A 12,545-nucleotide genomic window follows, 5' to 3' on the forward strand; every position below is an offset into this window, starting at 1 on the left:
TAAATTTAACACCCAAAATGGAAAGTATTCGCAATCAAATGCCACATATTCGTATAGCTAAATATACACAGAAATATGAATCAAAATACAAAATATGTAGAGAATTTGCCTTTGAATATTTACCTTGACCACATGCCTTAAAGAACCAATCACAACTGGTGAAGGAGAATTTTCTTCCTCTGAACCATCTGCCCAAGGATTACTGACTTCTAGGTCACCTTCCTCCAATGGAATGCTTCGCCCTTCGAAATTAGGTTGTTCATAAAGTATCCAACTATGGAAAAAAGTGCATAGTCATTACTCGGCATAGTCTCTTTAGGTACATACATAAATATAACTGGAGAATGTTTGTTTTAGCACGATTTCAATCAACGAGTACCCCACTCATTCAAAAGGGCAGCCTAATCTGGTTAGAGGTAAACTGTGCAATAGATGTGCCAACTCACAGATGCTCAGCTTCCATATTTCTGCAATATAGACATTTATACATACAAGCATACTATGTTCTCAATTAACAACAATATATAATTCCATTAACACTAGCTACAGGGGTTATGTCCCCTATTCAGTATTCTACGAACAGCAGTAAGCACCCCTAATTACAACCCAGCGGAGCAGCGCCTATCGATGCTTGCTGGTCAGTAAGTTTACACAAATACCACTACAAATCTATCCTGTGCTACTCTGCGTGGTGGTGACTGTTTGCAGCACTCAGATCAGAGTTGGTCAGGGCAGTCAGGTGGGGTTCTCCAGTCACAGAGCAGGAGGAACAGTAAAGCACTTTGTGACTGCTGATACTATGCAGTGTTGAACACACAGCAGTCCACATTAGTCGGTCGACATGCATTGGGTCGTCCACTGAAGATCGACATGGCTTAGGACAACACATGAAATAGGTCGACGTGGCTAAGGTCAACAGGGTTGGAAGGTTGACCTAAGATTTAGGTCATCAATGGCAAGGTCGACAGTCAAAAGGTCAACATGAGGTTTTCACTTTTGTTGGAGCTGACAGGCGGTATTTCATGCCCTACCTTCCACTTTAATGTGTCCATGTCATCTATGTCAACATTCGGGACATACAGTACAAATGTGAAAAAACTCATATCGACCTGGTCATTGTTGCCCTAAATGTGTCAACCTTTATGGTCAACCCAATGCATGTTGACCTAATGACCCATACCTGTGCAGCTGCCCAGGTCTGCACGATTTTAATGGCCTTCGAGAAGGGTAGACTGAGCTAATGCGTGAATTACAATCAGAATGGTCAGGCAGCACCACAACCTACAGCCAAATAGGGAATGGCGAACTGGTGACCGACTCCAGCTATTCAACAATCAGTGTGCTCACAGCCATTCACTGGGTTGACATACATGAAGGTCAACATAGAGAATGGTTTGTAACCTGTGTTCCCAGAGGTCTCTAAATGACAATAGTGTGTGTCAAAAAGGAGGGGAATGTAGCACTAAGGTATTTGTTTTGCCCCGCAAATAATGTGCTTAGATGCTGAGGTATTGTAAAAATACTCTTTATTAATCAAGGTAGGTATGTTAGGTTTACCAGTGGCCGGTGGTGGGCTTGGGGAGCCAGGCTTGGCAATAACCTGTGTCCCTTGGGTAAAATGGGCGGCAGTCTGCGGGGATGTGGCAGTGGGGAAAGTATGGGGGGGGGGGTCAGCCAGTTAGCAAGATGAAGTCACAGTCTAGGTTTGGTTAATCAGGTAGGTGTCGCTGGAGGCTGGCGTCCCGTCCAACTCATGGTGCACTCTTACCTAGCTTCCTGGTCCCCCACTGTCCTCTTCGTTGCTATGTGTTGTGGAAGCTTGGTCCTGCTTCCGGGTCCTCCACGGCGCCTCTGTGCTTGGTGAGACCGTAAATGAGCGGTGTCAGGAGAACCCGCATGCCCGCAGCCGGACACTTACGCTGGGCACTTGAATCTCCGTGGTGGGGAGGAGACTTAGGTGAAGTTATGTCTGTAATGGTGCTCCAACGCGTGTCGGCTTTTTTAGCCTTCTTCAGGGAGTGCTGGGCCTGTGCAATGAGGGCTTTTTATTGTGACAGGGGCTATATTGGTTATGCAAATTGATTGCCATTTTGAATGTGGTAAAAGTTCTATATTCCAATGTGGAGGCCATATTTGTTGGGGTATAAGTGCAGAGATGTTTACTCTCATATGGTTGAGGTATATACCTCCTTTTTTTGTTGTGATTTTTTGCACATGACTGAAGGTCAATAAGATCATTAGGTCGACATGCATTAGGTCGATATGGGGTTTTTCAGGGATTTTTGAGCCGACATGTGCAGACAAGCGGTATTACATGCCACTATCCACTAGGGCATGGTGGGAGAATAAAATAGTGTGCCAAGCGTATCGTGGTAACGTGCCCGAAGCATGGCGAGCGCAGCCATGCGTTTCGGTGTCCATGTCAAAATTCGGGACAAAAAAAAGTGAAAAACCCCATGTTAACCTTCAGTCATGTTGACCTTCATGCATGTCGACCTAGTGGTGTCGACCTAATGCTTGTCGACCAAGTTGCTGTCTGACCAATGATCCATACTCCATTCACTGTATGGAAGCACGTGGAGAGACAGCGGGGAAAGTTATGATGCTTTTCACAGGGCCTTTAGAGCTGTTAAGATGGCCCTGCCACTGTATAACAAGTCTTTACTTCAGTTCTGACGTCACTGTGTCAATAAATCATGGGTTTGCATAAATGTGTGTTTAGATTTAGATTAGTTTACATTTTATTTCAAACAAGCAAACCCAATGGAAACCATCCATGTTCTGGAACCAATGTTTAGGGACTAGACAATATTTTGTTAACTACAATGTTAAAAAACATTGTCGCTACCGTAAACAGCCCCCGGAGATTTTCCCTGTGTCCTGTTCTGAATAATTTTCTGCTTTCTTATAAATCAGGAAATAATCGCAGACAAGAGCAGCTGGCTTCTGGCTTCTAACTTCTCTGCAGGGAACACATCCAGTCAGTGCAGGAGAGAGTGCAGCGAACTCTATGGAAGTATTTTTATCAAAATTTAGTAGATTGGTTAGGTTAGAGCGGGGACATTTAAAGATGCCTTATTGGAATTGGGGGAGGTCTGGGTGGCATGTGAGTAGATCTGAGGGTATTTTGGAGAGCTGTGGAGGTTTAAGAGCTTGTGGGAACATTTTGTGGCAGGTGTGTGTGGGGAGGGTGGTAGTGGCATATGGTTATTAGTACATTTTAGGATAAATGATGTAGAGAAACCAGGTTCTTTTTTATGGGCCCTACACACGTATTGACCCGCTGAGCAATGCTAGATCGGTCAGAAAGCTCAGCATGATCACTCAGCACACAGCGATGTACCAGCGAAGTGTGGTGAGTGATCTGTCATCTTCGCTGAGAACACTGGCCCTGACCAATTATAACCTGCATCCATGTGTAGGGCCTATAAGGCTTTTTCTTTTTAATTAATTATTGACATGTTTGAAGGTGGAGGAATTGCTATTGTGGCCCTTGAAGTATGTCTGGTTGCCCAGCGCTGCTCTTTATTATCATTGTAAAAAGGAACTTTAGCATGTAAAAGAATTTGTTGCCGATCAGGTTTTCCCAAAACACACGAAAAATAAAAAAAGGGAAAAAAATTGTAAAAATGCAAACCTTATCAGCTATATTACAGTTTTAAATTACTAACCATCCCCTTATGGTTTTGATGCAAATTGTAGGTGAGAGCTCCCAAGAAGAACAATCCATCACATCAGAAAACACTTCAAACACAGCACCTCCGAATTCAGGCTGAGAAATAATCACCACCTGTAACAGAATAGTACACAAAGGTCAGTTGCTCCATCAGTAACTACGCCATATACAGAATATACAAGAGTACTTCTCTTTACCTTTCCTGGCCTTGGGTTGATTTTCTCAGCACCTGCCACTGAAAATACCTAAAACAGTGGAAAGTAAAATTATTATTAACTCATTAAACAGGAAATCAAACAGTATGTTTAAATGAAGTCCATCTTTGTTTGCAGGTTATGTAAAATGACTATGATTAAACATTGCATTAGGTTTCATTAAAAATAATACCATAGCATGTGTCAGCCTGTGGCTCTCATTGGTGTCATCTACCAAAAGCATCATGGACCATTACTTATACCCCTTTCAGAAATAGGCCAAAATCCTGGAATTTTTAACGTGCACGTGCATCATCCCGGGACTAGCGTATGTCTGAAAGGCTATTCCCGGGATTTTAGTCAACTAAAATCCCGGTTCCTGTGCAACTGCAATTGACCTGGGGTTTTTAAAAATCCAGTATTGTACCGGATTTAAAATCCCGGGTGTAATGTCTGAAAGGGGTATAAGAAAACAATGAGTAAATAAGTCCTTCTACTTGATAATAATGCCATCACCAAATATAATCTGCAGACACAGGAAAGAGCACTGCTATATAATTTGAATGCAGGTAATGGGTGAGATGTAATAGGATGGAAGATTCAGAAAGTGAGGGATTTGGTACGAATTCTCCAGTTTTTTTTAAAGTGGCAATCATTTACACTGCAAAACCAGTTTGATTTGTAGTCTGATGCTGCTTTCCCACGGCAGACCAGTTTAAAGTACTGGTAATCTTAAATGGTATTTAAAACGGTATTAGCATTCCCACTGCAGCAGATTACCGTTTTAAATACCATTTAAGTACCATTCCCATTGCAGTGAACCGTGTAAAATGTAGAGTGCCTAACGTCACTGGCAGGTGGATGGATGGATGGAGGTTAAAACAGTGTTTTCCACTGGTGCTCAGAGCACCAGTGGAAAACGCTGTTTTAACCTCCATCCATCCACCTGCCAGTGACATGTCCACTCTCCCACAGATGACCCTCAAAATCTTCTGGACATACAAATCTTCTGGGATATTGCTTCCAGTTAAAGTTAAAGAGGACATTCGTATTGAGACATCCTGAGTCCTTGAAATTATAGGACAAACCTTAGGACACCTTGTCACAGACCCTGGCTTCCAAACCAACCAGACACTATGGGATGGTAATATACAGCTTCCTTCATTTATCTACTATCTAAACAGTGCAAAACCAAAGACCCTGGTTATCCCCGTGATAGCCTTTTATGATTGTGTGCTATGAACTACATGTTCTAGAGCGATTCACCTTTTACCTTTATTGACTTTTTAGAATTGTTGTTGTTATTAATAAATTGTTTACATACTCATTGAGAACCGTGTATTATAGACTTCTTTACAGCCAGCGCTGGCACACTTTCTTTTTTTTCTCCTAAATCTATAATTGGGCCTGACAAACCCTGTGCCAGCAGCTGCAGATAGCGCACCACACAGTGGGGCAGATGTATCATAGCGGCGCGATAAGCGCCGCTATGATACTTCCTGCTTCGCCTCAATAGCGAGGCGAAGCAGGAAGGGACATCGACAAGATGTATTAACATCTTGTCTGCCGAAGCGGGGGAGCGTTAAATCCCCCCTCCGGCGATGTCCCTTTCTGGAGATAGCGCATCAGTTAATACTGATGCGCTATCTCCTGTCCCCCGGCCGGCCGCACTGGGCATGCGCGGGATCTCGCTGTTCACGCGAGATCCCCAGCGCAGCCCAGACCTAACAGCAGGGACAGCATTGTCCCTGCTGTTTAGATAGGGCTTCGCCAGCCTGATGCTGGCGAAGCCAAAGCATGCTTCGTGCGGAACGGTCAGCGATGCTGACCGTTCATACATTCGGCCTGCTATCATTTTGATAGCAGCGCCGATATGGACAGGGGAGCATAGCGCCCCTGTCCATTACTGCATCCCGGCTCTATCATACATGGGGGAGAAGCGGTATCAGTGCACATAACGTGCGCTGATACCCTTCTCCCCCATAACGACGGATAATACATCTGCCCCACTATTCCTTTCTATTTATACTAGATCCCATACCTGAATATATTATTACCAAAATAGGTGATGAAATATTTGGACATTCAATTTAAAAGAAAAAAATGATTTTTTATGTGTATTTTTTTTTCAACATTCTAAGTTGTGGGGTGTGTCTCGAGGTGCAAAAATCTGGGCACCTTTCGACCTGCTTCCTGGGCCTTGCACCCATGGGTAGGGGCTTTTACCTTATACCTTGTTACATCCCTAACTTTATTTAGCACAAACTGAATTGGTAAGGGTACAATGTTTTATATCAAAAACCCTAATTTCCAGGGTTTTTCGTGCTTCTTATATGCAATATATATTTTTAATTTTGAGTTGATACAAAATGTTTCTGTTAACTTTCATACAAAAACATAAAAATATCCTGTGTATGATAGTTGATTTATTAATTTGTTCTTGAAACAGACTATAAAAGACTGATTCTAAAGTAAGGCAAAAGCCGACTAATAGAATAATGGCAATTACAAACACAATACTAAACTTATACATAAAAAGCATGTCAGATTTATATTAATACATTACAGAAATGAATGAACCATGGTCAAATGTACAAGAAATCTATCAGTTAAAAGAATGCTCATGCGGTTCAGTTTCTTCTTATCAACACTGGGAATCAGCATGTAAGAACTTTTTTCACATTTAGGTGCCTACAGTACATTCTATACATGTCGCAACAGAAAACTTCCTTTAACAATATTGGAAGGAGAATGTCTGGCCAGGTTACATGGGGTTGGTAAAAAAAAAAAAAAAAGATAAAGAAGTTAGAACTTGTTTAAAATGTATGTATCTTCAGGTAGTGAACACTTCTTAATCATATCATTGTAATTAAAAAATCCTTTTATCAACATATACAGTATAGTAATGAATGTGTTAGTCACATCCTGAATACTCTCCATGAATTAAAATGCCAACTTAGAAGACTAACAAAATATATACATAAAGTAAAAAAAAAAAAAAAAATCAAACAAAAGACAAAGCATATGCTTAGTAAAGGGTGAATTAGTAGTAGTTGGATTTCTTCCAGTTTCGAAGCTGCTGGTTCTATAAGGGAAACTAAACATTCTCAAATCACTAACTTATAAACCACACTATGAGCAGCAATCTTTCTGCAGGAGTTCGGCATACATAACAAACAGATTTTTCTTTTTCCTTTTTGGAGTTCAGCTGCATTACTGATATTGAATAGAGGGAATAGACTTGTAGTCCAGAACAGCATTTGTTAAAATTAAAGAGAGAGAGAGAGAGAGAGAGAGAGAGAGAGAGAGAGAGAGAGAGAGAGAGAGAGAGAGAGAGAGAGAGAGAGAGAGAGACTGACTAAAAATACAATAGACAAGAACTCACCTCTGAACTGAGGCTTGTCATAAAGGAACTTTGATCTTGGCCCTTAAAATAAAAGACTTCTGAGACGTCTTTTGCAGCTTTGTCTAATGTTGAAGTGCTTTCATATGGCAGCATGTTCTTACTTCCATCAGGTGTGCTATGATTTACCTCAGGATGGCTATTCAAATTAGGCAGTGTTACTGGCAAGTCAGCGTGTTCTTGGTTACTGTATTCCAGGTGACCGTCCATTCTGCGTACAGGTGTGGATAACACTTGCAGTGCAGAGTCACTTTGTGAGTAATTTGAGGACTGCAGTGCTAAATCACCTTTAACTTCCTGTACTAATGTATGAGCTGTCTCTGCAGAGTCTGTAGTTTTAAGATCGCAGTTTTTGCCTTGGGGAGTAAACTCCATTCTGGGCGTGTCGAAGGAGGTAGTTATTGTGCTGACTGTAGTGACAGTGGGAGAGAACACATTCTCTTCAGTCTTTGCTGCAAATGGTGATTTAAAGCTGGCATAAATGGACTCTATGCGAGATCTTTTCACTGCTAAATCAACATCTGCTTTTTCCTTGTCACATGTTTCCTGTGGTAATGGGACTGCCTCCTTGTGTGATCTCAGGGATTTCAAAATCATGCTTTGTTCAGCAGATGCCCGCTTTGGCCTCTGGTTCTCTAAAGTTTCTTTGCTTTGCATTTTAAACAGTGCCATTGGTGCTAGCTCCTTTGGTCTATCTTTCTTACCTAAACCAAACGAGAATGATTCAGTATCAAGTATTTTTTCCAAGTAATCCTCACGGATAGGTGGTAAACCACAATATGGACCCGGTGATCTAGGTGCTCTGGGCTTTTTTCTCTTTTGCGGCACTGTAATTGGGCTGTCTAACTTCCTGATTGCTTCAGCAAACTTTTCCATGTCCGAAGATGAATCTAAAACACTTTCCTCACTTGCTACTGAGGCATTTAAACTGGCATCTGGGCTATGCTGTACATTGGAGAGATTATCTTCAAGATTCTCTGTAGGATATATGGTTCCATTAGTATAAGTGTTAGAATCTCTGTCAACAGTGCAACCATTTTCACGGACATCAGAAACAGCAAGGACCGAGTTGTCCACATTTACATCAGTACTATCATTGTTACTTACTTCTAGATTTAAATCTACTTCTTTCATATCAACTTTGCTCAAATTATTTTTATGCTGGATTTCAGTATTTCTTTGCTCTAATGATTTCTCTGCAGCCACATCAACACCACAGTCACTCAAGTTTTTATTTTCAGTTACAGGCAGATCGGAAGCATATTGTGAATCATCTTCCTGTTCAATGTCAGATACTAATTTTACTTCATTTTCATTACTGGTGTACTGAGCCAAATCTTCCGTTCCTGCTTCTGGACACGGGACAAGGTCTGCAGGGCTGCTTTCTTTGGCTGAAATATCACTACACAAAGTGTTCTGTTCACTTTCATTTTTGTTAGATTCTATAGAAAAACCATTTTGTTGTGAGATGTGATCTTCACGTAAGGACTCGCCACCATCCAGAGAGCTTGCCAATTCCTGATGGAGGTTTCCTTCACTTTGTGGTGAAACTGAATTTGCACAGGGATTTTCTGCCTCTGATCCATTATTGGTTTGAATAGTGGGTCCATTATCGGTTTCAGTAGAGCACGTTGTAGAAATCGGTGAAACATTGCTTACTTCTCCAGTAATAAGTTCTTCTGGGTTTGCTTGAATAATTACATCTGAAACCAATGACGCAGCAATATGTAGAGTCTTACTTTCATTTTTCAAATCTTTTTGTAACAAATCATGTTCCCCAAGATCATCCTCACAAAGCTTTTCGTCATCGGTTTCTGTTAACAGTTCTGACTGTGCTTTAGTATCTCCATTTAAGTTTTCAACACTTGGTAAGTAACACCTATCCTCAGATTTGAGATCATTTTTATGCAGGATAAGGCCATCTCCCTTTTGCAGTTCTTCTTTGGCAACAGTGTTTGTGGGTTCCTTTGTTTGAGTTTTCTTTTTGGTCATTCTTGTTTTAGGTGACTTGCCTTCAGTTGGCTGTGCTTGTGCTCTTTGGTCTTTGTCAAGTACTTTTTTAGAGTCGTTGATTTGATTCTGTTCTGTGGTAGAAGGAACTGCAGACTTCAAAACAGAATCTACAACATCTACAGGTGATAGGCTGGGGGTTTTAGCTGGGTAATCATTGGGCTCATCTGTTGAAACAACAGGCTCTTCCTTTATTAAATTGTGTGTATTACCCATATCTGTAGATGTAGAATCTAATCTTAAACTCACATCACTTTCCAAAGGAGTTTTATTGCCAGCTAAATTATCGGAAGATTCTTGCGATGAATGAGAAAATGGGTCTTCTAAATTACTGTTCAATTGTAAACCATCACTAAGTCTGGTAGTATTCTCACTTAACGGAACATCACTCTTGCTTAGTTCAACAGGATGATCATTGTGTTTTTTATCCACTATTGTAGGCAAAATACTTTCCGTTGTAGGCGTTACAGGTTTTCTGTCTGCTTCCAAACCATTTCTGTTGTCTTCCATCTGCATCTGATTTGTCAGAGATACAGTACGGTCGTCCCGTGGTGTATGATCCACCTTACAATTATCAAACTCTGTCTGACTTGTGTCTGCCTTTATTTCATAATGACTATTTTCAGGCTTTTTGCCATTGGTACTGTTAAGGCCACTGGCTGATTTCACTGAAAAACCAGTCCCTTTTACCTGTTTCCCAAAATTCAGTTTGGCTCTTTCAACAAATTTCCTTGGCTGGGAAATGTTCTTTGTCGCATAAAAGTCTACCTGCCTGTGGCTTGTTCTTTTATTCTCAAATAAAGAAACTTTGCTAGCAATGTTCCCTTTGGGGATGTGCGCTTCAGTTGCAGCCTCATCTATATTATCACCAATCTTCGGCCTAATGGGCAGTTCCACATTTTTGGGTTTTGGGGGTCTGAAAAAAAAGAGAACAAAATAATATGTTAATTAAAAATATAGAACAATACAATATAGACATTTAACATATTTTATAGCTGAAATAAGCAATATGTTAATCTTTATAAACAGAGGCGTAGGGAGGGCGGAGCCACCGGAGCACACGCTCCGGGCGCAGTTGGGGCGCAGGGCGCCGCCCCCCCTCCGCAAATGAGAGTCCTGCTGCTGCCCTACACACGCAGGGCAGCCTGCGCCAGTGGCTGCCCTGCCCAGCGCCTGCCTAGCTCACCTGGTCCCGGCCGCGACGTGATGGGGTCACGTCACATGTCTCACTCCAGCAAGGGCGGATTGGCCATTATACCTACCGGGAACTTTCCCGGGAGGCCGACACTACAGAGGCCGCCGCCGACAAAACTTGCGCACAGCCCCAGTCACTGACAACAAGCAAACAGTGACAGCCTGTGAGCCTGGGCTGAGGCCGGGGCTGCTCAGTCGTCGCTCATCGGCAGTACCTTTGTGCGGCCCCGCCTCCGCCGCCTGTCATTGGTGGGTGCCGGTGGCTGCCGTCCGAGGTAGTGGCCCCGTCTCCTCCCTCCCGCTGTCCACTGCACTGCCTGCCCCATATCTCCACGCTCGACTATGCTGCAGCTGCGCTCCGCCCACGCATTTCTGTGCTGCAGTGCGGGCCACAAAGAAGGGGAGCCGAACTTGCCACTATCGAGTAGGGAGGGACGCTGGAGGAGAAGAGCGGGACTGAGGTACTCGCGTGGGGAGCTATGGAGGCACCAATGAAGTCGGTGCCTCTGCAACTGCTGCTAGGACTCTGGGAGGAGGAAGAAGGAAGAAGTGCTCAGCAGCATGGAAGCACTGGGCCAGCCGTGTGTGGTGAGTACAGAGGAGCTGTGCCTCCAGAGCAAGCTACCCCTTTTATAAAGGTTATGTGTGGTATAAGGGGGGGGGGGGTCACTGATGCCCTCTGTAATATATGGTGGTCACTGATATTTTCTCTGTTATATATGGGGGTCACTGTTGTGCTGTCTGTATTATATGGCTGCAATGTTTTTTTGTATATGGATCCCTATAGATTGTAATCTTGCAGCAGGGCCCTCCTACCTCCAAGTTTGTCTGTTGTTACCCAGTTTGTTTATCTCTGTCTACAATTGTAAATCTGCTGCGCTACCAGATTCCGTTACTGCACCTTATATAGCGCAGCAGATTCCGTTACAGTGTGTTATATAGCGCAGCAGATTCCGTTACAGTGTCTTATATAACGCAGCAGATTCCGTTACAGTGTCTTATATAGCGCAGCAGATTCCGTTACAGTGTCTTGTATAGCGCAGCAGATTCCGTTACAGTGTCTTATACAGCGCAGCAGATTCCGTTACAGTGTCATATATAGCGCAGCAGATTCCGTTACAGTGTCATATATAGCGCAGCAGATTCCGTTACAGTCTCTTATATAGCGCAGCAGATTCCGTTACAGTCTCTTATATAGTGCAGCAGATTCTGTTACAGGGTCTTATATAGCGCAGCACATTCCGTTACAGTGTCTTATATAGCGCAGCAGATTATGTTACAGGGTCATATATTTCAAATGTAACATGCCAACACATGTTAGCCACGCCCCCAATTCATTACCGGGGGGGGGGGGGGGATATGACCTTGCTCCGGGCACCGTGGCACCTAGCTACACCGCTGTTTATAAAGTAGGTCTACCATGTGAGTTTTGTTTTTAATGCTAAATGCATCACAGATGCAAAATAAGTTTATATGAATCATGAGGAAGTTTGGGGTTTTACGTAACATATTATTCATAGGCTGTTTGGAGAGTTTTGGTACAAAACTAATTTCAGGCTGGCATAAAAACCAACAAATCAGTGGTAAACCCAACAACAGTAACCATAAACAGTAACTTTCCATGTTAAGCCTGGAAAACAAATTCCACACAAAGTGTTACATATAAATGAAACCAAAGTAAACCAAAACAGCCAATGTCTTAAATGCAACACACTAATGTGTAATAAGTGTCCAAATCTGTGAAGCTTACTTCATACAGTACTACATCCCTAAATCACAATCCTGGTTGAGATTGCATTTTAGAAATGCAATGAGTGACATGCAGATAAGAATTACAAAGCAATCAAAGTTCTTGTATATGCTGCTTGTAATAAAGTGAAAAATTACTCTTTAGAACTGATTTTTTTCTGTAAGCAACGCTCAATAATTAAAGCAATGCTATTTATTTACACAAGAATGACATAAAACCTGCAGTTCAGCATTCCAAGGAATTAAAAGGACAATACCCTTGGCATCACTTCCACCCACCTGAAGTGAAGACTAGATTTGTTACACACATACACACTTC

The 12,545-nt window shown here is 42.4% G+C and overlaps 1 protein-coding gene across 1 annotated transcript in view; it reads right to left on the reverse strand.

The window, feature by feature from the left end:
• The window catches only part of CRYBG1 (crystallin beta-gamma domain containing 1), a 333,416-nt gene that overhangs the window by 38,392 nt on the left and 282,479 nt on the right, over positions 1-12,545 (reverse strand). Inside the window, exons 4-7 of the mRNA XM_083176952.1 lie at positions 7,256-10,199; positions 3,874-3,921; positions 3,672-3,790; positions 124-274 (exon numbers count right to left, since the gene is read on the reverse strand). Coding sequence (XP_083033078.1) covers positions 124-274; positions 3,672-3,790; positions 3,874-3,921; positions 7,256-10,199 — 3,262 coding nt within the window. The remainder of the gene's footprint in view (positions 1-123; positions 275-3,671; positions 3,791-3,873; positions 3,922-7,255; positions 10,200-12,545) is intronic.

This window comes from Crinia signifera, chromosome 3 (genome assembly GCF_055691185.1).
Source record: "Crinia signifera chromosome 3, ASM5569118v1, whole genome shotgun sequence".
Classification (NCBI taxonomy): Eukaryota; Metazoa; Chordata; class Amphibia; order Anura; family Myobatrachidae; genus Crinia; species Crinia signifera.